The 27459-nt window shown below is 36.8% G+C and overlaps 1 protein-coding gene across 1 annotated transcript in view; it reads left to right on the top strand.

The window, feature by feature from the left end:
• Positions 1–26245, top strand: part of RAP2A (RAP2A, member of RAS oncogene family) — a 49153-nt gene extending 22908 nt beyond the window's left edge. The window contains exon 3 of the mRNA XM_037800352.1: positions 22430–26245. Coding sequence (XP_037656280.1) covers positions 22430–22667 — 238 coding nt within the window. The 3' untranslated portion in view covers positions 22668–26245. The remainder of the gene's footprint in view (positions 1–22429) is intronic.
• The last annotated feature ends 1214 nt before the right edge of the window (positions 26246–27459 follow it).

Raw genomic sequence — 27459 nt, 5'->3', positions numbered from 1 at the left:
TTAGAATCTGATTGATGGGAACCCCTATGGTTAGAATACAAGCCTGATCAAGGAGACAGAATTTGTAACAGAAGTTTCTCTTTGGACAGTTGTAGGAGGTAAGGTTGTATTAGATATGAGGGGCAAGAGTTTGGATAGCTAAAAAAGCTAAGTAGGGGGCTTATATATGATTTGGTTAACAATGGAAGACTATTTTCAGCTCCTTGGGGAGCAAGGATGGTGTAATATTAGTAAAATTAAAATTAATGAATTGGTCCTTTTCATCTAAGCTTGGATCTCTGGGGTGTATTCTTTAAAGGGCACGGTCTGTAATGATTCCTCTCTTTCATTTGTAGTATTATTAATTTGTGTCTTTTTTTCTTGGTAATTCTGGTTAGAGGTTTATCAATTTTATTGGTCTTTTAAAAAGAACTAGTGTTTTGGTTTCGTTTTTCTAAATTATTTTTCTGTTCTAGATTTCTTTGATTTTTACTCTTTATTTCTTCTGCTTAATTTGGATTTAATTTGTTATTTTTCTTGTTTCTTGAGGTGGAAGCATAAATCATTGATTTGACACCTTTCTTTTTTTCAAATATAAGTATTTAGTGCTATAAATTTCCCTCTGTGCACTGCTTTAGCTGTACCACATAAGTTTTGATGTATTTTATTTTCATTTTTGTTTAGTTAAAAATATTTTATATTTTCCCTTGTATTTTTTCCTTGACCTACAAATTATTTAAAAGCATATGGTTCAATCTCCAAATATTTGGAGATTTTTCAGATATCCTTCTGCTATTGATTTCTAGTTGAATTCCACTGTTACCTGAGAACATACTTTGTATTACTGCAGTTCTCTTACATTTGTTAAGGTTTTTATATACAGCTGAAAATATGGTCTATCTTAGTGAATGTTCCACTTAAGAAGAATGTATAGACTGCTGTAGCTGGGTGATGTGTATACTGCTGTAGTTGGAGGGAGTGGTCTGTAAAAGTTAGGTAAAGTTGAGGAGGCGGGGCAAGATGGCAGACTGGTGAGCTGTATGTTTTAGTTACTCCTCCAGGAAAGTAGGTAGAAAGCCAGGAACTGCGTGGATTTGACACCACAGAGCAATCTGACTTTGGGCATACTTCATACAACACTCATGAAAACGTGGAACTGCTGAGATCAGCGAAATCTGTAAGTTTTTGCGGCCAGGGGACCCGCGCCCCTCCCTGCCAGGCTCAGTCCCGGGGGAGGAGGGGCTGTCAGCTCCGGGAAGGAGAAGGGAGAACTGCAATGGCAGCCCTTATCGGAAACTCATTCTACTGATTCAAACTCCAACCATAGATAGACTGAGACCAGACACCAGAGAATCTGAAAGCAGCCAGCCCAGCAGAGAGGAGACAGGCATAGAAAAAAAACAACACGAAAAACTCCAAAATAAAAGCGGAGGATTTTTGGAGTTCTGGTGAACATAGAAAGGGGAAGGGCCCTGAGGCGCATATGCAAATCCCGAAGAAAAGCTGATGTCTCTGCCCTGTGGACCTTTCCTTAATGGCCCTGGTTGCTTTGTCTCTTAGCATATCAATAACCCATTAGATCTCTGAGGAGGGCCCGTTTTTTTTTTGTTTTTTTTTTTTTTGTTGTTTTCTTTTTTAATCCTTTTTTCTTTTTCTAAAACAATTACTCTAAGAAGCCCAATACAGAAAGCTTCAAAGACTTGCTATTTGGGCAGGTCAAGTCAAGAGCAGAACTAGGAGAGCTCTGAGACAAAACGCAATAATCCAGTGGCTGAGAAAATTCACTAAACACCACAACTTCCCAAGAAAAGGGGGGTGTCCGCTCACAGCCATCATCCTGGTGGACAGGAAACACTCCTGCCCATCGCCAGCCCCATAGCCCAGAACTGCCCCAGACAACCCAGTGTGACGGAAGTGCTTCAAATAACAGGCACACACCACAAAACTGGGCGTGGACATTAGCCTTCCCTGCAACCTCAGCTGATTGTCCCAGAGTTGGGAAGGTAGAGCAGTGTGAATTAATAAAGCCCCATTCAGCCATCATTTGAGCAGACTGGGAGCTTCCCTACACAGCCCAGCAGCCCAGAACTGCCCTGGGGGGACGGCACTCACCTGTGACATAGCACAGCCATCCCTCAACAGAGGACCCGGGGTGCACGGCCTGGAAGAGGGGCCCACTTGCAAGTCTCAGAAGCCATATGCCAATACCAAGGACTTGTGGGTCAGTGGCAGAGACAAACTGTGGCAGGACTGAACTGAAGGATCAGACTATTGCAGCAGCTTTAAAACTCTAGGATCACCAGGGAGATTTGATTGTTAGAGCCACCCCCTACTCCCTGACTGCCCAGAAAGACGCCCCATATACAGGGCAGGCAACACCAACTACACACGCAAGCTTGGTACACCAATTGGACCCCACAAGACTCACTCCCCCACTCACCAAAAAGGCTAAGCAGGGGAGAACTGGCTTGTGGAGAACAGGTGGCTCGTGGACGCCACCTGCTGGTTAGTTAGAGAAAGTGTACTCCATGAAGCTGTAGATCTGATAAAGTAGAGATAAGGACTTCAATTGGTCTACAAATCCTAAAAGAACCCTATCAAGTTCAGCAAATGCCACGAGCCCAAAAACAACAGAAAATTATAAAGCATATGAAAAAACCAGACGATATGGATAACCCAAGCCCAAGCACCCAAATCAAAAGACCAGAAGAGACACAGCACCTAGAGCAGCTACTCAAAGAACTAAAGATGAACAATGAGACCATAGTACGGGAGATAAAGGAAATCAAGAAGACCCTAGAAGAGCATAAAGAAGACATTGCAAGACTAAATAAAAAAATGGATGATCTTATGGAAATTAAAGAAACTGTTGACCAAATTAAAAAGATTCTGGACACTCATAGTACAAGACTAGAGGAAGTTGAACAACGAATCAGTGACCTGGAAGATGACAGAATGGAAAATGAAAGCATAAAAGAAAGAATGGGGAAAAAAATTGAAAAAATCGAAATGGACCTCAGGGATATGATAGATAATATGAAACGTCCAAATATAAGACTCATTGGTGTCCCAGAAGGGGAAGAAAAGGGTAAAGGTCTAGGAAGAGTATTCAAAGAAATTGTTGGGGAAAACTTCCCAAATCTTCAAAACAACATAAATACACAAATCATAAATGCTCAGCGAACTCCAAATAGAATAAATCCAAATAAACCCACTCCGAGACATATCTGATCACACTCTCAAACACAGAAGAGAAGGAGCAAGTTCTGAAAGCAGCAAGAGAAAAGCAATTCACCACATACAAAGGAAACAGCATAAGACTAAGTAGTGACTACTCAGCAGCCACCATGGAGGCAAGAAGGCAGTGGCACGATATATTTAAAATTCTGAGTGAGAAAAATTTCCAGCCAAGAATACTTTATCCAGCAAAGCTCTCCTTCAAATTTGAGGGAGAGCTTAAATTTTTCACAGACAAACAAATGCTGAGAGAATTTGCTAACAAGAGACCTGCCCTACTGGAGATACTCAAGGGAGCCCTACAGACAGAGAAACAAAGAAAGGACAGAGAGACTTGGAGAAAGGTTCAGTACTAAAGAGATTTGGTATGGGACAATAAAGGATATTAATAGACAGGGGAAAAATATGACAAACATAAACCAAAGGATAAGATGGCCGATTCAAGAAATGCCTTCACAGTTTTAACGTTGAATGTAAATGGATTAAATTCCCCAATTAAAAGATATAGATTCGCAGAATGGATCAAAAAAAATGAACCATCAATATGTTGCATACAAGAGACTCATCTTAGACACGGGGACACAAAGAAACTGAAAGTGAAAGGATGGAAAAAAATATTTCATGCAAGCTACAGCCAAAAGAAAGCAGATGTAGCAATATTAATCTCAGATAAAATAGACTTCAAATGCAGGGATGTTTTGAGAGACAAAGAAGGCCACTATGTAGTAATAAAAGGGGCAATTCAGCAAGAAGAAATAACAATCGTAAATGTCTATGCACCCAACCAAGGTGCCACAAAATACATGAGAGAAACACTGGCAAAACTAAAGGAAGCAATTGATGTTTCCACAATAATTGTGGGAGACTTCAACACATCACTCTCTCCTATAGATAGATCAACCAGACAGAAGACCAATAAGGAAATTGAAAACCTAAACAATCTGATAAATGAATTAGATTTAACAGACATATACAGGACATTACATCCCAAATCACCAGGATACACATACTTTTCTAGTGCTCATGGAACTTTCTCCAGAATAGATCATATGCTGGGACATAAAACAAGCCTCAATAAATTTAAAAAGATTGAAATTATTCAAAGCACATTCTCTGACCACAATGGAATACAATTAGAAGTCAATAACCATCAGAGACTTAGAAAATTCACAAATACCTGGAGGTTAAACAACACACTCCTAAACAATCAGTGGGTTAAAGAAGAAATAGCAAGAGAAATTGCTAAATATATAGAGACGAATGAAAATGAGAACACAACATACCAAAACCTATGGGATGCAGCAAAAGCAGTGCTAAGGGGGAAATTTATAGCACTAAACGCATATATTAAAAAGGAAGAAAGAGCCAAAATCAAAGAACTAATGGATCAACTGAAGAAGCTAGAAAATGAACAGCAAACCAATCCTAAACCAAGTACAAGAAAAGAAATAACAAGGATTAAAGCAGAAATAAATGACATAGAGAACAAAAAAACAATAGAGAGGATAACTATCACCAAAAGTTGGTTCTTTGAGAAGATCAACAAGATTGACAAGCCCCTAGCTAGACTGACAAAATCAAAAAGAGAGAAGACCCATATAAACAAAATAATGAATGAAAAAGGTGACATAACTGCAGATCCTGAAGAAATTAAAAAAATTATAAGAGGATACTATGAACAACTGTATGGCAACAAACTGGATAATGTAGAGGAAATGGACAATTTCCTGGAAACATATGAACAACCTAGACTGACCAGAGAAGAAATAGAAGACCTCAACCAACCCATCACAAGCAAAGAGATCCAATCAGTCATCAAAAATCTTCCCACAAATAAATGCCCAGGGCCAGATGGCTTCACAGGGGAATTCTACCAAACTTTCCAGAAAGAACTGACACCAATCTTACTCAAACTCTTTCAAAACATTGAAGAAAATGGAACACTACCTAACTCATTTTATGAAGCTAACATCAATCTAATACCAAAACCAGGCAAAGATGCTACAAAAAAGGAAAACTACCGGCCAATCTCCCTAATGAATATAGATGCAAAAATCCTCAACAAAATACTTGCAAATCGAATCCAAAGACACATTTAAAAAATCATACACCATGACCAAGTGGGGTTTATTCCAGGCATGCAAGGATGTTTCAACATAGGAAAATCAATCAATGTATTACAACACATTAAGAAGTCAAAAGGGAAGAATCAATTGATCATCTCAATAGATGCTGAAAAAGCATTTGACAAAATCCAACATCCCTTTTTGATAAAAACACTTCAAAAGGTAGGAATTGAAGGAAACTTCCTCAACATGATAAAGAGCATATATGAAAAACCCACAGCCAGCATAGTACTCAATGGTGAGAGACTGAAAGCCTTCCCTCTAAGATCAGGAACAAGACAAGGATGCCCGCTATCACCACTGTTATTCAACATTGTGCTGGAAGTGCTAGCCAGGGCAATCCGGCAAGACAAAGAAATAAAAGGCATCCAAATTGGAAAAGAAGAAGTAAAACTGTCATTGTTTGCAGATGATATGATCTTATATCTAGAAAACCCTGAGCAATCGACGATACAGCTACTAGAGCTAATAAACAAATTTAGCAAAGTAGCGGGATACAAGGTTAATGCACATAAGTCAGTAATGTTTCTATATGCTAGAAATGAACAAACTGAAGAGACACTCAAGAAAAAGATACCATTTTCAATAGCAACTAAAAAAATCAAGTACCTAGGAATAAACTTAACCAAAGATGTAAAAGACCTATACAAAGAAAACTACATAACTCTACTAAAAGAAATAGAAGGGGACCTTAAAAGATGGAAAAATATTCCATGTTCATGGATAGGAAGACTAAATGTCATTAAGATGTCAATTCTACCCAAACTCATCTACAGATTCAATGCAATCCCAATCAAAATTCCAACAACCTACTTTGCAGACTTGGAAAAGCTAGTTATCAAATTTATTTGGAAAGGGAAGATGCCTCGAATTGCTAAAGACACTCTAAAAAAGAAAAACGAAGTGGGAGGACTTACACTCCCTGACTTTGAAGCTTATTATAAAGCCACAGTTGCCAAAACAGCATGGTACTGGCACAAAGATAGACATATAGATCAATGGAATCGAATTGAGAATTCGGAGATAGACCCTCAGATCTGTGGCCGACTGATCTTTGATAAGGCCACCAAAGTCACTGAACTGAGTCATAATGGTCTTTTCAACAAATGGGGCTGGGAGAGTTGGATATCCATATCCAAAAGAATGAAAGAGGACCCCTACCTCACCCCCTACACAAAAATTAACTCAAAATGGACCAAAGATCTCAATATAAAAGAAAGTACCATAAAACTCCTAGAAGATAATGTAGGAAAACATCTTCAAGACCTTGTATTAGGCGGCCACTTCCTAGACTTTACACCCAAAGCACAAGCAACAAAAGAGAAAATAGATAAATGGGAACTCCTCAAGCTTAGAAGTTTCTGCACCTCAAAGGAATTTCTCAAAAAGGTAAAGAGGCAGCCAACTCAATGGGAAAAAATTTTTGGAAACCATGTATCTGACAAAAGACTGATATCTTGCATATATAAAGAAATCCTACAACTCAATGACAATAGTACAGTCGGCCCAATTATAAAATGGGCAAAAGATATGAAAAGACAGTTCTCTGAAGAGGAAATACAAATGGCCAAGAAACACATGAAAAAATGTTCAGCTTCACTAGCTATTAGAGAGATGCAAATTAAGACCACAATGAGATACCATCTAACACCGGTTAGAATGGCTGCCATTAAACAAACAGGAAACTACAAATGCTGGAGGGGATGTGGAGAAATTGGAACTCTTATTCACTGTTGGTGGGACTGTATAATGGTTCAGCCACTCTGGAAGTCAGTCTGGCAGTTCCTTAGAAAACTAGATATAAAGTTACCATTCGACCCAGCGATTACACTTCTCGGTATATACCCGGAAGATCGGAAAGCAGTGACACGAACAGATATCTGCACGCCAATGTTCATAGCAGCATTATTCACAATTGCCAAGAGATGGAAACAACCCAAATGTCCTTCAACAGATGAGTGGATAAATAAAATGTGGTATATACACATGATGGAATACTACGCGGCAGTAAGAAGGAACGATCTCGTGAAACATATGAAAACATGGATGAACCTTGAAGACATAATGCTAAGCGAAATAAGCCAGGCCCAAAAAGAGAAATATTATATGCTACCACTAATGTGAACTTTGAAAAATATAAAACAAATGGCTTATAATGTAGAATGTAGGGGAACTAGCAATAGAGAGCAATTAAGGAAGGGGGAACAATAATCCAAGAAGAACAGATAAGCTATTTAACGTTCTGGGGATGCCCAGGAATGACTATGGTCTGTTAATTTCTGATGGATATAGTAGGAGCAAGTTCACAGAAATGTTGCTATATTAGGTAACTTTCTTGGGGTAAAGTAGGAACATGTTGGAAGTTAAGCAGTTATCTTAGGTTAGTTGTCTTTTTCTTACTCCCTTGTTATGGTCTCTTTAAAATGTTCTTTTATTGTATGTTTGTTTTCTTTTTAACTTTTTTTTCATACAGTTGATTTAAAAAAGAAGGGAAAGTTAAAAAAAAAAAACAAAAAAAAAACAAGGAAAAAAAAAGTTGCAGTGCCCCCTTGAGGAGCCAGTGGAGAATGCAGGGGTATTCGCCTACCCCACCTCCATGGTTGCTAACATGACCACAGACATAGGGGACTGGTGGTTTGATGGGTTGAGCCCTCTACCACAGGTTTTACCCTTGGGAAGACGGTTGCTGCAAAGGAGAGGCTAGGCCTCCCTATGGTTGTGCCTAAGAGCCTCCTCCCGAATGCCTCTTTGTTGCTCAGATGTGGCCCTCTCTCTCTGGCTAAGCCAACTTGAAAGGTGAAATCACTGCCCTCCCCCCTACGTGGGATCAGACACCCAGGGGAGTGAATCTCCCTGGCAACGTGGAATATGACTCCCAGGGAGGAATGTAGACCTGGCATCGTGGGACGGAGAACATCTTCTTGACCAAAAGGGGGATGTGAAAGGAAATGAAATAAGCTTCAGTGGCAGAGAGAATCCAAAAGGAGCCGAGAGGTCACTCTGGTGGGCACTCTTACGCACACTTTAGACAACCCTTTTTAGGTTCTAAAGAATTGGGGTAGCTGGTGGTGGATACCTGAAACTATCAAACTACAACCCAGAACCCATGAATCTCAAAGACAGTTGTATAAAAATGTAGCTTATGAGGGGTGACAAGGGGATTGGGAAAGCCATAAGGACCACACTCCACTTTGTCTAGTTTATGGATGGATGAGTAGAAAAATAGGGGAAGGAAACAAACAGACAAAGGTACCCAGTGTTCTTTTTTACTTCAATTGCTCTTTTTCACTCTAATTATTATTCTTGTTATTTTTGTGTGTGTGCTAATGAAGGTGTCAGGGATTGATTTGGGTGATGAATGTACAACTATGTAATGGTACTGTGAACAATTGAAAGTACGATTTGTTTTGTATGACTGCGTGGTATATGAATATATCTCAATAAAATGAAGATTAAAAAAAAAAAGACATAATGCTGAGCAAAATAAGCCAGGCACAAAAAGAGAGATATTGTATGTTACCACTAATGTGAATTCTGTGAAAAATGTACATTGTTTTATACTGTAGAATGTAGGGGACCTAGAGATACCAATTAGTGGAGGGGGAATGATAATCTAATAAGAACAGATAAACTATGGAGGGTAATCTCAGTGTTATGGGAATGCTCAGGAATGATTATGGTTTGTAAACTTTCTTGGATATAGTAAGATCATGTTGGAAGCAATAGAGTTATTTTAGGTTTTTTTAATCTCTTATTCCTTTGTTTTCTTAGGGGTTGTTAATTTTCTTGGGGTATGGTAGGAACATGTTGGAAGCAATGTAGTTATTTTAGATTATTTGTTTTTCTTACTCCTCTGTTTGGACATGGTTTATTAATTTTCTTGGGGTATGGTAGGAACATATTGGAAGCAAAGTAGTTATTTTAGGTTATTTGTTTTCCTTAATCCATTGCTTTGTTTGAAATGTTGTGGGGTTTTTTTGGTTGTTGTTTGCCTGTTTGTTTTTAATTTTTTGATAAACAAAGTTAAAAAATTGAAAAAAAATCAGTAGAAAAATGGGAGTAAAAACTAAATGACAAATAGGGTGGGATGGGGGGATGGTTTGGGTATTCTCTTTTCACTTTTATTTTTATTCTGATTCTGATTCTTTGTGATGTAAGGAAAATGTTCAGAAATAGATTGCGGTGATGAACGCATAACTATATGATCATACTGTGAACAGTTGATTGTATACCATGGATGACTGTATGGTTTGTGAATATATTTCAATAAAACTGAATTAAAAAAAAAAAAAAGTTAGGTAAAGTTGGTTGATAGTATTCAGGTCTTCTGTATCCTTTCTGATTTTCTGTCTACTTGTTCTGTCAATTACTGATAAAAGTTGATGTTGTTTACTGGGAAAGGTGTGTGATGACTCCAAATACAATTGTCTGTTTCTCCCTTCAATTCTGTCAATTTTTGCTTAGTGTGTTTAGAAGATTCTTTATCAGGTGCATGTACATTTAGGATTGCTCTGTTTTCTTGGTGAATTGACCCTTGAGCATTACATGATATTCTTATTATCTCTGGTGTAATGTTCCTTGTTATGAAGTCTGCTGTGTCAGACATTAATAGAAGCACTCCTGCTTTCTTTTGATTAGTATTTAAATGCTATATCTTTCTAACCTTTTACTTTTAACTTGCATATATCTTTATATTTAAAGTGGATGTTTTATGGATTACATATCTTTGGGTCTTTTTTTTTTTTTTCCCCAATTGAAAAATCTCTGTCTTCATATTTGAATGTTTAGGACCTACATTTATTGTAACTGTGATAAGTTTCAATTAGGGCTACCATTTTATTTTTTGTATTGTTTTTTTACCCTGACTTTTGTTCTTCTCTTCCCCCTTTGCTGCTGTTTGGACTCTTTTGAGTATTTTTTCATATTCCCTTTTAATTTGTCTGTTGACTTTTTGTTTATATATCTTTGCATTATTTTTAAAGATTGTTCTCAGTAGGTATTGCAGTACAAATATCTAAACTTTCAGTCTACTTAGGGTTCCCATGTTACCACTTCAAGTAAAATTTAAAGACCTTACAACTGTGTATGTTTCTTTGACTTCCAGTTTTTATATTTATTTCGTCCACATACATGAAAGTCTGTTATAATTTTTTCTGTCAACCTTTATTTTTAATGAACTTAAAAGGAGAAAAACAAATTCATTTTTACCCAGGTATTTGCCATTTCTGTTACTCTTTCTGCATTCCTTAAGTTCCAGGTTTCCTTTTGGTATCATTTCCCTACAGCCTGAAGAGCTTTCTTTAGAATTTCTTTTAGAATACGTTTGCCAGCAACATATTCTCTTGTTTCCCTTCATCAGAGAATGTCATTATTTTACCTTCAGTTCTGAAGGATATTTTTAATGATACAGAATTCTGGGTTGACTTTTTTTTTTTTGCATACTTCAAAGGTATTGTTCCACTGTCTTCTGGCAGGCAAAGCATCCATGGTTTCTAATGAGAAATCTTCAGTGATTTTGTTTTTCCCTCCATATGTAATGCATTTATTTTCTTTGGCTGCTTTCAAGATTTTTTCTTTATCTTTATTTTTAAGCAGTTTGATTATGATGTGCCTTGACATGGTTTTGTTTGAGTAATCTTGTTTGAGATTTGCTGAACTTCTACAATTTGTTAAGTTTAATTTTTTTACCTAGTTTGGGAAGTTTTCAGCCATTATTTCTTTAAATATACTTTCTGAACCAGTCTCTTTTCTCCTCATCTCAATTCTAATGACATAAATGTTAGGTGTTTTCACATTGTGCCACAGAACTGTGAGGCTTTGCTCTTTACTCCCACCCCCAGTCTTTTTTCTTCCTGTTTTTCATATTGGATCATTTTCACTGACATGTTTTTAAGTTCACTTACTCTTTCTCCTGTCATCTCCATTCTGCCCATCTAGTGAATGTTTTATTTCAGGTATTGTATTCTTTAGTTCTAAAATTTCCATTTGCTTCTTTTTTATATTTTATTTTTCTCTGCTGAGAACATATATCTTTCCATTTATTTCAAAAATGTTTATTTTCTACTCATGGAACATGGTTATAATAGCTTCTTCAAAGGCTTTGATAACAGCATCTGGGTCATAGAACTGTTAGCATCTGTCAGTTGTCTATTCTCTTTGAGAACTGGTCATATTTTCCTGGTTCTTTGTACGTGTAGTAATTTTAGATAGTTTTGGACATTTTGAATATTATTTTGCATAGACTCTGGGTTCTCTGATTTTTTTCTTTTAGCATGTAACCAACCCACATAGGTTCAAACTACAAGTTCTTTTTTGTCTTCTTTGGGTGATGGTTCCAATGACAGTTCAGTTTTTCAAAGCTTTTGCTATACTGTCTGATGCAGGCATTATTCAGGGGCTAGTCTGAGACTGGGGCAGTGATTTAAATTGTAGTTCAGTTCTCAAAATCTTTGCAGCACTGCTTTGGGTCTTTCTCATCCATATGAACCTCATGGGTAAACTTAGGTCAATTAATACATAAAATTAGGAAATCCCCTTCTCTAATTGTCTTCTCTCCAGCATTCCTCCAACACTCTTCAGACCACAGAATTCCTTTTTCCTATTCCTTTGGCCAGAAATACCGTGTTTCTCTCAGCACTAGCTTTCTGCACTACCACACAGTTCTCACAATTGGGGCCATGTTCAGGGCAAAGAGGCAGAGAAAAAAAGAAAAGGAGAAAAAGGGGATTTCCCACAACTTCTTTGGACTTCAGAGAGCCCTTTTCTCAGTTTCTCTAGCCAAAAAAAATTCTAATGAAATTACCTGATGGCATTGCCCCACCATCACTCTACTAGGGGCCCACTCCGGGTGAGCTGTGAGATAGAAAAAAGAAAAAAAAAAAATGAAGATTTTCCACCCACACACTCTCCATTTCAAGGGGGATCCCACTACCCTGATCTGGTTAGAAAGACACTTTTTCTCCCAGCTTTAACTATCTGAGCACCACTTATTACCCACGCTCAGCTCAAGGCCACAAGGGAAAAGAGGGAAAATCTGGGAAACAACTCCATATTGGGTCTTTTTTTCAGTTTTGACTCTCCTCTCCAAACTGCCTGCTTTACTTTACTTTTCAGAGGCTGTTGTATTTTATCCTGAGTTTTTATTTGTAATTTGCAGGAGATAAAGGCTTTATGGGGCATACTTCATGTTGGCCACACTGGAAGTCCTCAAGTGGCTTTTTAATACATTTAAAATACTTGTGGATTTTATTCCATGATCATTTGGCCTGTCACAATCAAAACTATCAAGGACCAGTTCTTGTTATACAGTGTTAGCTCTTAATTTATATGAACACAAGTTATTTTTATTCACATTGCTATGGGTACCCTGATAGCTTTGAATATCTTTTTTGGTATCATTTATTCTCCTTAATTAATTTTAAATGAGAATAGTCAAATTTCTCTCTGTTCTTCCTCAGCATGCATTCTGAAACTGAGAAAGTCAGAGAAAAGGATTATATGGTTTCCTTTCCTTAGTCAAGCTAAATTATCAGACATACCCTTTTAAGATGAACTGTTTAGTCACTTCGAAACTAGCCAGTTTAGAGACAGGCGGCTTCACTTAGTGCATGTTTTACATCCTTACCAGACATATTGATGCGTTATGCTAAATAAATTGTGGTAGGAGCTTTCTAATCATAGCGAAAAGCAATTGTTCTCTTCAGAACTTCCATACCACTTTATTAGAAAATTAGAAATATCATTCCAGAGGGCAGAAAATAGGAACTCAACATAAGCAGTGTTGGTTGTAGTATAAATTTCTAGATACCAGTTGGAAAATATGCGTGCGTGTGTTTACGTGTGCGTGTGTACGGCAGTCTGATGAAGTACCTCTTGAAGTATGATTTCTGGCTCAAAAGGGTATGCATTATATATATATATTTTATATATATACACACACACACACACACACACACACACACACACACACACACACACACCTACATCATACATGTATATACTCACATGCACATATACTACTAGGTATAGTTATATAAATTGTTCAGGTAAGTGTAAATTACACTTCCAGGAGTGGTCCATCAGATTGTTGATGAAAAAATGGAAGGCAGGGGACCCATTAATGGGGAAGGAGTAAATAAATTATGGTGCATTTATAGTACAGATTCTATAAGATGGAATACTACTTTGCCACTAAGGTAATGTAAATCATTTAAAGTCCATGGTATTAAGTGAACATGAGGCCAGACTAAATTAATTAATATGATTTAACTTTTATACAAATTAATATCTATGTTTATATACATATGCATAGGAAAATAGTCTAGAAGTTTAACAAAAATATGTAACAGTTGATGATTCTCTCGAGGTGGTGAGATTAAGGTTTTTTTTTTAATTTTCCTCTTAAATACGTTTCAGTATTGCCAGGATTTGATTTTAAATGATCATATCTTATTTTTGGATCTGGGGGGAGGGGAGGAAAACATTTTCATTTTGGAGAAAATAAAAGATTTCTATATTCTAAAGGGTAAAAGAACTAGAACCTATGTGGAAAAGGGACAGAGTGTTACAGATCACAGCTCATTGTCTAAGGATAAGTTTTCTAATACTCAGAACTGGCAGAAAGAACAAAATAGGTTGTCTTGCGATGCGAGCAGCACATCACCAAAGACTGTAGACGATACATCCGTTTGCTGAGGTCCTCTGTGAAGGGTTTGAAGCATCAGGTGTTTTGACATTTTGCCTTGAGATTCTTGGTACATGAGATTTTGACATCAGATAGAAAGTTGAACAAGGAGACCTCTAAAAGTCTTTCTGATTCTCATTCTCAATTCAAAGAGGGTATTTCAACTTGTTTATGAAAAAGTGACTGAGAAGACGAAAGCATGATAAAACTTCACATGCAGTTTGGCCTTCTAATTTTAGCATGCTATAATATTAGCACCCTTGAAAGGAAAGTTAAAGGAACTGCAGTTGTATCTGTCTACAACTTATCATTGGTGAAAAAATGAAGGAAAGAAGGGATTGATTTTGCCCTTCCCACAATATAAAATCCTGAATTAAGTAATGTTCTTTAATGTCACAAAGTAGTAAATTAGATCGTGAATCCTAAGCCCTGCTGAACATCATAGTTAGTATGTGTGTATCTATATACTTACATATGTGTGTACATACATACATACAAACACGCATGTGGACATGTGCACGCATACACACACACTTGGGTCCTGATCCTTCGGATTTAGTAGCTCTGCAGTAGGGTCTTGGAATCAGTATTTTTTTTTTAATTCTCAAGTTGTTCAGATAATCAGCTAAGTTTAGACACCTCCAGAATAATATATACATACAGACATATCAGGAAAGTTACAAGAAAAGAAGAAAGCCACATATAGTACATTGATTGAACACGTCAAATGCTTTGAGCTATCGCTGTTTACAAAGCTGCCTTACCAAGCAGCCCATCAACATTCAGCAGCTAATGATGATCCTAGAGCCACTATTTCTGATGTTTCATTCAGTACACTAGGCAGAGCTGCTTAAAATGACATTTGTTTTATACATTATGTAATCATGCTCCCGAATACAATAAACAATATGAACATTCATGTTAAAAAAACAAGTGGTTTGTATGGTGTGTGAATATATCTCAATAAAATTGCAGTTAAAAAAATAAAAACAAACAAAAAAGCAAGTGTTTGTCCACAGATGTAAACAGAAATAAAATTACTTAAGCTACATCAGCCACTGTATGATCCTGGTCATGCTCCTAAAGGAGATAATTGAGAAAGATATGCTAAAATTGATGATAAATTACCAATGTTTACAAGGTGGATGAAGTGGTATCCTACAAACTGAAATTTGTATATGAAATTTGGAATTTTGGATCTTCAACTTCATCCCCAAATGACATTTAGAAAATGGGAAAAATGAAGACAACTATTAATTAATGAAAACATTGATTTTTGGTATGAATATGAAAGTAACTTTGTCACCCCTAACAAAGCACCTTTGAATAATGTATGTGGACCTGTCGTAAATCACATTTGTCATGTTTGGCATTCTGAGGCTGTTCTTGCCTCCAAATTCCCAAATTTTATTTAGCCTCAAATGAACAGGTTTCCTACAATGCAGGGTTTTGGATTGCTATTCCTTGAACCTCCAAGCATGCTCCCACCAGCTTTTTCACTGTCTAGTCTATTCTGCCTGTAATGTTCTTCTCCCAGACACCTGCTTAGCAAACTCTTACTTCCTTCAATTCTTCACTCAAATGTCACCTTCCTTATGAGGCCTCCTCTGATCACCTTATAGAGAATTGCACCTTTGCTCCCATCTCCACTCCCTGATCGACATTTTCTTTGTTCTATAACATTTAATACCTTCTAATAAACCTATAATTTACTTATTTACTTAGCTTTATTGTTGATGTCTGTCTCCTCTACTAGACTATAGTTACTGAAGGCAGAGATCATTGTTCTGTTCACTGTTGTATCCTCCCAAGTGCCTAGAACAATATCTAGTAAGTAGTAGGCCTTTAGTAAATATTTGATTTATGGATGAATATATGATACATTGTTTAATACTAATTATTTTTGCAGCAGCAGGCAGTTTTCAGTATAGTTTTCATTATTCACACGGTCAAAGCCAACCTGAGTATTTGTGTTTGAACAATACCATCAGTGAAATGCAGCTCTTTAGGTCTTGAATGCATCTTTGACTTCTGCCTTGTGAGTCGGAGCAAGCTGGCAATAGCTGCTCTACTTGTGGAGTTGAAAATCTCTGCTGCTGCTCAGTGTTTTGGTCCCTCGAGATCTGTGAGGTTTTTTCCCAACAATTTGGCATTACTCCTGATATGTACTTTCATATCTCCTATAAAGATCAGCCTGTTGGATGTTGTTCTTAGAACAGTGCTAAGTGCTCAGCAATTGCCCAGTAAATGATATATGATGATTGTGGGAGTGGCCCCCTCTTTCTGTTCAGATTTTTAACTTCACAGTTTAGGGGCTCCTTAGAAATTATCTAGTCTACCTCATTTTGTAGACCTGGGAACTGAGGAACTAAGAAATTAAGTTAATTTTCTGAATTCACAAAACTAGTAAGAGGCAGTTCTGGGACTGGAATCCTGTCTGTTTTTGTTTGTTTGTTTTCTTTTTAATCCACCATATTGCTACACCTGATAATGAGACCTGTTTCCTCATGCCCTCCTCTGTTCTGTCAGCACCAGGCTTTGCTTCTTTCCTTTTCCTTCTCACCCATCTTCCTTGAGGATCCAGTTTTCTCTAAATCTTACCTCCACATCTAAGACCCTATTCTGTCACCCAACCCAAAAGTGACATAGTATTCCCTTCTCCACAGGTGTCAGTATTTCATCTCTTCAGTCCCCAGTTTTGAGAATGCGTTTCTGCTCCTCATTTTCCTCATTACCATCATGCTCAGCACCGGGGACTCAAGAAGAAACAGGCCAAGGTCAGGTGGCTGTTTCACGCCCCGCTTTCTTTTGCCTGTGTCAGGGTGACCCCACCCCTCCACCCCCTGATTTGGTAGGCTCCTCCCCCAAGAGCTCCTCTAGCCACCATGCTCAGCTTCTCCTGTTCCTTGACACCCAACAGCTCCTCAGCTGTGGGCTCCCATCACTGGAGTCAAGAGGAAAACACTGCCCTGCATTTATCTCAGACTTGACTGACTTCTATGTTTTCTCATTTGACCTTTACAGAAACCTTGTATGTTAAGTGGTGACAGATACACACTTATTCCTTTTCTATTAACAAGGAAATGAAATACAGATGAGTAGAGTAAGTGATTTGCTCAGGTTTGCAGCCTCTCAGTGGCAGGATTGGAAGGTAAACCTCCAAATCCCAGTTCAGACTCTTCTGCTCTCCCGTATTTGAATGTTAACAGAAAGGGAGACAAAATTTATCACCTCTGGTATTCTCAAATATATATAATATACCATTTCCTGAAGATATTATTCAGTCTTTTAAGATGTTCTGAGGATATTAATCTGCATTCCTCTAAGAGTTTAAGCATCCTCAGTTCAGAAAAGACCTCTGACAATTCAGTTAGTGATATGATGGACAGTGATATAATGAACCTGTAATGGTAGGTTCTCTGGCACTGACTAAATTGTCATCTTTATTTAACAATTGTTAAATACTGTTGAATGTGGACTTATGTTCGTGGTGTTCTGGTTGCCTTTTTTAGACTATCAGACTCTGGTTAAGATTTAGTTATATTCTTTATTCAAACAGTGTATCATACTGTTAATGATTTGATATTTTTACAGTAGTTTTGAAAATCCATATACATGTATTATGATAGATCCTGTCGTTTTTAATTTTAAAAGTATAAGAACTATTTCTTCTGTAAGTATAAAACATACAATACTGTAATTAAACTCAAAAATATTCCTTAAAACATTTACCTCTTAATAATAGAAGGAAGTATCTAACCACTTTACATTTTCTTGTTAAATACTCTACACAGAGATTGAAATTAGTTTTTAACTTAAATTGAACCAGTAAGTTTTACTCGGTTGTATTCATGTTTGTAAGTTACTTCATTGCCAAAGAAAGCATTTTAAAGTACACTGTGATGTATGTACTCTCATAAGAAAAATGAAATGCAGTTATATCTTTGCAAGTTGACTTTGCAAATAAGGACAGAAACTGTCTCTGTCTGTCATGACTAGCAGTGTTACTTCCTTGCCATGTTTCTCTGTACAGCAGATCAAGAGGGCTTCTATGTGAAGTAGCCAATATATGATGTTTTGTAAGGCAACTGCGTTCACACTGCTGTTTGCCCTCCCGGAGGCCAAAGTGTATACATAATTGTGTGTTAGGGTCCAAGAAGATGTGGGGGAGAAAACAAAACAAAACATTGTGTCATAGGTTGAGAGCTGTCAGTGTGATCTGGGGCCAGAAAGTATAAGGCATAATTGATATACAATAAATTCATTAAAGACCGTTGATATAAATTGGCATTATACAAGTCCAAATCCATTTCCTGCAAAGTCATAATATCCCGATTCTAGATTTACCCCTTTCTGTTGCTTCCTCCACTCATTTTCAGGCTTTGTTAAGTGTTTCAGCTTGCTAAATGGCACACTGCCTAAAGTATGCCCTCTTGTTACAAAAACCATTCTCAGTCTGATCTAATGCCAAAGACAAAAGTGAGACTCTGTTGGGAATACAGTTTTCTTTACAAGTTAGGGCGAGTGGAGTGAACCATCTTGACAGGATGATGAAATTGTGGAAGTATTACCCCTATTATTCAGTTTCCTGAATGATAAAATTTCCATGCATCCTGTCTCAGTAAAGCCTTGACTATATTATAGTTCTCTGTTTCTAAAAGATTAACTGTGTCCAGACATATTTGTCATTTGTATGCAGTTTTGCTGTTTACTTCCTTTATAAATCAGGGTGGCATTCTGTTGGGGGTGGGGATGGAGTGGAGAGAGGATATATTTTTTATTTATATTAAATCCACAGAAGCATAAAAACCTTTTAAAATAACATTTGAAGTAAACATGATAGCTTTATGAGAACACATTAGCAACATTTCTTAGAGCAAATGTAAACAGTAATGTTAAACAAACATGCAGAGAGTACCATGCATTTTCACACTATTATCTACCATACCATGTGCCATATGGAGTAACCATTGGAGAGAGAGTCATCTCCACAGATTCTAAAATAATTCCAAACCTTTTTTTTCCTTTGTTCCTTTCTTATCTTTTATTAGCTTTATTAGCTTAGCTTGTAGTAAACATGTTTACTCAGAGACACCTTTCCTAGTTAGGAAGGAAAAGAAGAGATAAGATCAAATAAAGCTAATGATTGTGTTCTAGTTTGCTAATACTGAATGCAAAATACCAGAAATGGATCGGCTTTTATAAAAGAGGGTTTATTTGGTTACAAAGTTACAGTCTTAAGGCTATAAAGTGTCCATCAACAAAGGGTACCTTCACTGGAGGATGGCCAGTGGTGTCTGGAAAATCTCTGTTAGCTGGGAAGGCACCTGGCTGGCGTCTGCTCCAAAGTTCTGGTTTCAAAATGGCTTTCTCCCAGAACTTTCCTCTCTAGGCTGCAGTTCCTCTTGGGGTGTTTGACCTCTCTTAGATCTCCAGAGCAAGAGTCTGCTTTCAACGCCATCTTCAAAATGTCACTGTAAGCTTCAGTTCCTCTCTCCATTCCAGTGCATTCTTCAAAGTGTCCCTGTTGGCTGTAGCTCCTCTTCAAAATGTCACTCTCAGCTGCACTGAGTTCTTTCTGTTTGTCAGCTCATTTATATGGCTCCATTGATTTAATTTAGACCCACCCTGATTGGGGGGGGTGGGTAACAACTCCATGGAAATTACCCAATCAGAGTTATCACCCACAGTTGGATGGGGCGCATCGCCACAGAAACACTCAAAAGAATTACAATGTAATCAACACTGATACATCTGCCCACACAAGAGTACATCAAAGATAATGGCGTTTTGGGGAACATAATACATTAAAACCAGCACAGATTGAAATGCTAAGTTCTTGCCAGGCCGAAAAAATCATAGTTGTTTCTGTCTCAACTCGCTAATCTATAACAGTTTTAGAAAGTCATAGAGTGTATTTGTATTTGGTGGTTTTCTATCCTAATGATTTTTAGTACCTTTTTCTTCATTCAGGAACTGTTAGAATGTGATCAGTTTTGTATACTTATAAAGCATATTAAAATGCTGAAAACGGTAATTTTTTATTTATGTAGTGCAGTTATTATATAATGAACCACAAAATTTTAAGTAAGCATCTCAGAAAGAAGGTTAAATTAAACCATCTAAAAGGATTTTAGTCTGAGATTCCAGGAATAATTTCCCAAGTATATCTAGAAAGATAAATTGATTTTAAAAGATGTATAACTGATTAAAGATCATTTTTTTATTAAATTCAGTTTTACTGAAATACATTCACACACCATACAATCATCCATGATATACAATCCACTGTCCACAGTATGATAACATAGTTATGCGTTCATCACCACAATCTATCTGTGAACATTTTCCTTACATCAGAAAGAACCAGAACAAGAATAAAAAATAAAAGTGAAAAAAGAACACCCAAATCATCCCCCCATCCCACCCCATTTGTCCTTTAGTTTTTATCCCCATTCCTCCACTCATCCATACACTAGATAAAGGGGGTGTGATCCACAAGGTCTTCACAATCACACTGTCACCCCTTGTAATCTACATTATTATATAATTGTCTTCAGGAGTCCAGACTGCTGGGTTGGAGTTTGGTAGTTTCAGGTATTTACTTCTAGCTATTCCAATACATTAAAACCTAAGAGGTGTTATCTATATAGTGCATAAGAATGTCCACCATGGGATCAGACACCCAGGGGAGTGAATCTCCCTGGCAATGTGGAATATGACTTCCGGGGAGGAATGTAGACCTGGCATCGTGGGACGGAGAACATCTTCTTGACCAAAAGGGGGATGTGAAAGGAAATGAAATAAGCTTCAGTGGCAGAGAGATTCCAAAAGGAGCCAAGAGGTCACTCTGGTGGGCACTCTTACGCATACTTTAGACAACCCTTTTTATGTTCTAAAGAATTGGGGTAGCTGGTGGTGGATACCTGAAACTATCAAACTACAACCCAGAACCCATGAATCTCGAAGACAGTTGTATAAAAATGTAGCTTATGAGGGGTGACAAGGGGATTGGGAAAGCCATAAGGACCACACTCCACTTTGTCTAGTTTATGGATGGATGAGTAGAAAAATAGGGGAAGGAAACAAACAGACAAAGGTACCCAGTGTTCTTTTTTACTTCAATTGCTCTTTTTCACTCTAGTTATTATTCTTGTTATTTTTGTGTGTGTGCTAATGAAGGTGTCAGGGATTGATTTAGGTGATGAATGTACAACTATGTAATGGTACCGTGAACAATTGAAAGTACGATTTGTTTTGTATGACTGCGTGGTATGTGAATATATCTCAATAAAATGAAGATAAAAAAAAAAAAAAACTGCCCTAATCTCTTTTGGCAGTTTCTGTTAGCATTTATCTCCATGTTTCTAAATAAATAAAAAAAAAAAAAAAAAAAAAAAAAGAATGTCCACCAGAGTGACCTCTCGACTCCATTTGGAATCTCTCAGCCACTGAAACTATTTCGTCTCATTTTGCATCCCCCTTTTGGTCAAGAAGATACTCTCAGTCCCACGATGCCGGGTCCACATTCATCCCCGGGAGTCATAATCTGCATTGCCAGGGAGATTTACACCCCTGGGAGTCAGGTCCCACGTAGGGGGGAGGGCAGCGAGTTCACCTATCGAGATGGCTCAGTTAGAGAGAGAGAGGGCCACATCTGAGCAACAAAGAGGTACTCAGGGGGAGACTCTTAGGCACCATTACATACAAGTTTAGACTCTCCTTTGTGGTAATGAGCTTCATAAGGGCAAGTCCCGTGCTCGAGGGCTCAGCACATCAAACCGCCAGTCCCAATGTTTGTGACAACATCAACACCAGTCCAGGTGAGGATGTCCAACACATCTGCACCTTCCCCCAGATCCTCGGGGCTGGGGAGGGGGAGGCTGTAAATATATTTTTTATTATCTGCCCAAATTACTCTAGGATGTGTCACTATTTCACTCCAGCCTATACTAACCTACCGTATCTCACTTCCTATTCAAAGTTCCATGCAATTGTGGTGTTTGAACAAATCGACTGTAGAGTTGTACCGTTTAGAAAATTTAGATCCTGTACCAAATAGATATCTATTCCCTTGGTCTCATATGAAAGTTGAAGTTTTAAAACACAATCAGTTTCAACCTTTATCCTTTGGCCTGGCTTGTCCTGGTCTTAACCAGACCTGCTTCATTCATATCACTAATTGATTAATTAAAGATCATTTTGATAGTCATGGATGACCCACTAAGAAAGCAGTTTCTAAATGCCATTGGGTTGGTGTCACGTCAGATGGAGCAAATAATTTTTCTTGTAACTAAAGAGAATATTTAGAATGGAATATAGTATAAAAAAGAGAAGATATATTTTACATTTTTAACTTTGTACTGCTGTCTACAATACATTTGTTTTGCTTATTTCCTTGTAGGTATGAGAAGGTGCCAGTCATCTTGGTTGGAAACAAAGTGGACCTGGAAAGTGAACGGGAAGTTTCATCCAACGAAGGCAGAGCCCTTGCTGAAGAGTGGGGCTGCCCCTTTATGGAGACTTCTGCTAAGAGTAAAACGATGGTGGACGAACTCTTTGCGGAAATTGTGAGGCAAATGAACTATGCTGCGCAGCCGGACAAAGATGATCCGTGCTGTTCTGCATGTAACATACAATAGCATTCGCATATGGCTATCCTGGACAGGACTTGCCCGATATGGTAGGCGATCCAAACCTCGTCTACTCTACTGCGGAGTTTGCAGGATGTGTGGTGTGAATCTATAGTGATATAGCACCCCTTATTCAGAATTGAGCAGTGATTGTCAATTGATATCTCTGAGTAATATTTGGGTTCTGTAACTACAGCTTTCACCATTGTCCTCAGTCTCCTTTATACACCTGCAACTTTAAGGCATAGCCAATTGATCTTACAGGGTGATCTCATTTGAAAGCTATGATGGCATTGTTGCCGTCAGAAGCAACTATTGCTTAGGTTAAAAATAATCTTGAGGGAGAAACCAGAAGAACTACTATGATCATTTACAACTAAAATATTTTGTCTTCTTTAAAAGAAATAAGTAAAGGAGTAATATTTTCCTACATGAGTACGGAGTTTCAGGAATTGGGATACTGCTTCTAACCCTTTGTATTCTGACAAGTAAGATAATAACAGCTGACCTGCCAACAGGATTCCTGGGAGAGATTTTTGCTCAGCTGACTTACGTCTGTTTTTCAAAACTGATGCTTAATTGTAGATGTTATCCTAATTTGTGACACAGAACTAACTCATGCATCAATCCTTGATAGAGAAAAAACCAAAACAGGTTATGTAAAAATACAATCTTACTTTAGAGTGTGTTAAATCACCTGCTTTGCCACAGAAAACGGAGGCTCTCACAAGGGTTTGATCATAATTAAAACCGCAGACCCACCCTCTGTTAGCCAAGCAGGGAAGGTCTTTATTACTTTACTGAACAAGAAGGAAGCAACTGTGATTAAAAGAAATTGCCTAGCCTTACTAACAAGAAGCATTCTGGTAGATAAACTAGTACTATCATGTAAGGAAAATGAAGCCATGTTGCATCCAGATGTTCCTGTTTGCAGAAACTTCACAGGACAGTAAAATACCTTGCATTTTTACATTTGTCAAAGCAGCAAATTCCTTCTTGCCTTTAAGGGCTACGGTTGTGGTGTGATCCCTGGCTAGCCTGCTTTTGAAATCAAGTTTACTATAGCAGAGCTGCATTTCAGGCATTTTAAAAATTGAATAACCATGTGAAATAATTTGGGTTTAAAAGTAGAACATAAATTATAGAGTGGAAGGTGAAGGACAAAAGGCCTTTTATCTTTAATTTTCCTGGAGAGTTATATAAAGGTTTTCTTATAACAATTTTGCCCTGATTACTGAAGTAGCACATAAAGCTAGAGTGAACACTTTGTTTTGAAAAGGTGCTCAAGCTCTGACATTTTTGGTTTTCATGGCCGTGAAGTATTTATCATTTGCATGACTAATGGCACAGGAAATACCTATTCATAAGTTTTACAATCAAGTATAAAAGGATTTTCAACTAACTTCAGAGTCATAAATGATGAAGAAATTTCTTGAGCTGGACCTCTAGAGATAAATTTGGCCTTCAGAACTGCAATATCACTGAGCCTGTGATCTCCATACCACCCCACATATTATTGGTTTCAGTCTTGTGCAGGTGACCTCTGGTCTTACGTATGTAACTGAGAGAAGAGTATATGTTTGGGTGTGCATGTGTTTTATTGTTTCTAAGAATGACACAAGTCAGAAATAATTGCCTCTAGTGAAAATCTGTACTGCAGAAAATAGTGCATCAAAAACATTTGGGGATTTTTCCTTTTAAACTGTTTAAATGTTTTTCATACATCATTGAAATCATTTCTAGCCACCTAGGTGTTTAGTAATTGGCATTAAGCTTAGAGAATAGAAAAAAAGGTTGGTAGCTAGTACTTTTGTGGATGAGAAAACTGAAGAGATACGTAGGTAACACCAGGCTGTGGTTGTCAAAAATCTTTGAATTGTGAATATTTATATTCTTCAATATAATTTCTACAGTTCTCAATTATGAAGCACCTTGTTTGTAGAGCAAAAAGTTTTAACCAAATTTATTGAAACTAAGTTCACTTATATGTAAAAACTGATTTGACTCAAACATGTGAAGAAATCAAAGATCCAAGAAGTATGATTTATCTACTGAAGTAGAGATATTTGTTAGTGAATCAGTTGAATTTTGAAGCCTCTAACTTCTCAGAATGATTCTATTTTTTAAAATTCCACATTTAATAGCAATATGTGACAACTAAGATTGCATATTAGAAACATCTATAAAGATTCCACAGCTTTATGTTATGATTGCTATGCAGACATTAAAAAGAAGTAAAATAATATGAAAGGTATGGCAAAATGTAAGGCAGAAATGAGTACCTAAAATTTTAGTTTTAGATAAAAAAAAGTTTGTATCAGAATACGATGGGCTTTTAATGTAAAGATGTTAATGATAACTCATTTGGCTACCTGATCAGTGTTTCCACACAGCCCTACATATTTAGTGACAAGGCATCACAAGACATCCAAAAAGCATAAATCCTTTTGTGCTCTTATTATCGGTATTTTCACCTGGTATGAATATAATCCAGCTTCAATGAAAGCAATGTGTTTATGGAGATGTTATAAAAAGATTAAGAACAGGAAGATTAAATTTGTTGGCACATGAAATAATAGTGGCTCCTGAGGAAAGTTGGTGACCTTGGGTCACTATTTATTTTATGCCCTGATCAGACTAGCAACTATAGAAGTGAAAGTTTTTCTAACATGCCTTAAAATTATTATGGTTTGATCCAAAGACCCACTTTTTCTTTAGCTGTTGTGATAGGGTTTTGTTTTACTTTTATACAAAGGCAACATTTTAAAAGTTGTTTTTTTTTTTCCTTTTAATGTGCAACTTTTGATTCTTTTAAGCTGTGATAGTGATGGTAACTGATGCCTTTCATTTTGGTCAATTTACGTAAAACAAGCCAGCATCTGATCAAAAGTATTACATTAAATCTTTCTTAATTGTTGAAGGGTGCTTTGAAGACTTTCTCCTTTGATTTGTAGAATTAGAAATGAATTTTTGATTCCAGTTGTTACAGTTGCCATCACTTTTCTGTGATAAAACTACTGATATTTGCTTTTCTATATAAAGAAATGTTGCCTAAGGATGTCCGCTATATGTTCTCAAGGGTTTCCGAGTATGAATGTTGTCCATGCATGTATGAATATGAAAGTGTTTATTAAATTGTTGTTGGTGGTAGGTTTTTGTTGTTGAGCTTTTTTGTTCTTTCCTGTGGTCCTGTGTTAGCACTGAGTAAGCTTTAATTGTGTCTTCTTAGCCAATCAGATGTTTCAAATGTTAAAGACTATGGGAGTATTTTTTTTTTTTTATAACAAGTCATTGTGCATCTATTAAATCTTGATCAGGGTTTCAAGAATGACTGCAGTGGGTTTTGGAAACAGACTTATCATTATTGATTTGGGGTTTCCCAGAGATAAATATAGTTCACAGTTAATTGTTGAGCTCTAATACAACTGACCATTTAAAATTGAACAACAGTTTATTGTTTTGTCACAATGTCAGTTGTTAAACATTGACATTTCAATAAAAACATGAATTGTAGTTATAACTCAATGCAAATTCAACAGTTGTATTTGGAGTTAAATTATTTTAACAAATAAATTTATTTAATGAAACTTCCTCTGAGTTTGTTTTGTTTTGTACATGTTCATGAGTGAAACTTATTTAACAACTACAAAACAACTAAAATTTGCCATATAGCAAATTTAGTACTTCTCATTCAGAAATACTTAAGCTGAATTAAGGATTCAACATTCAAAAAGTGAGGTTTGTAGATAATTTTTGTACCCCTTGAAAATAAAAATAACAGGAGAAAACCTCTAAAACCAGTAATTGTAAATATAAACATCTCCAAAAATGGTATTTTATATTCCTGATGATAGCTAGCTGGCTAATTTGATGTTAACTACGTTAATGTTAACAGAATTGTTCTAGATAATTAACATTAATTAGCAATTGCTTTATGGTCCTGCCAATATCATTAAAATGTATCATTGTCTTTCTACTGATGGCTTAGAGTTGCTTTTTAGTTTTCAAGTCATGTGGCTCTTAAGGTGCTAGAAGCTGAAGGTTGTTCTCTGTAGGGCTGTAGGGACTGCTTGTTCTATACGGGGCCCAGTGAATGGTGACAAATGCTGTTGTACACAGCCTTCAGCTGCTCTGATAACGAGCCCATTCATTCCCTAAGCCAATTTAAACTATGCCTTTTGGTTATGTTGCCTTCAAACTCTGTTGAAAGCCCCTGGCAACATTCCACTAGTTTAGAAGCTTCATTGTTTTAGAATATAAGAATAATTTGAATGAATATAACAGAGGCACTGTAGACAGAATCTCAAATATTTAAAGGAAAATGTGACTGTATTTTAGTACAATAAATATTGGATGGTTGACTTCATAATCCCATTCAAAGTGTTTGTAAAGTATTTAAACCTATAAAATTTGAACTTCCATTGAGAGAATTTCTTCGTGACTGAAATACATTTTGAAATTCTTTCGATGTTGTCCTGTTTGTTTATTCGTAAAAGTCCATGAATGAAAATATAAATAGCTGAAGGAATAAGGTACCACTCAATTTGGAACCAAGTAAAAATAAACTCCATCCTGAGCTCTGGAACCTAAGAAACAGAGAAAATTGTTGCAAACTCCCTAAAAAAGCTGCTGATCCCTGTTTCTTAATTTAAAAGATATAATTGCCATGTAAAGATGAATAAAATTTAGTGGTACTTCATTGGTTAAATAAATAGTTTAAAAATTTTCCATATAAACTAAATGGTCTTTGTCCTGTTTTTTGTTTGTTTGTTTTTTCTCATTAAACTTTTGGGTTTTGAGA

This window comes from Choloepus didactylus, chromosome 12 (genome assembly GCF_015220235.1).
Source record: "Choloepus didactylus isolate mChoDid1 chromosome 12, mChoDid1.pri, whole genome shotgun sequence".
Classification (NCBI taxonomy): Eukaryota; Metazoa; Chordata; class Mammalia; order Pilosa; family Megalonychidae; genus Choloepus; species Choloepus didactylus.
The sequence above is the reverse complement of the archived record's forward strand: the minus strand, read 5'-3'. Positions and strand labels throughout refer to the sequence as shown.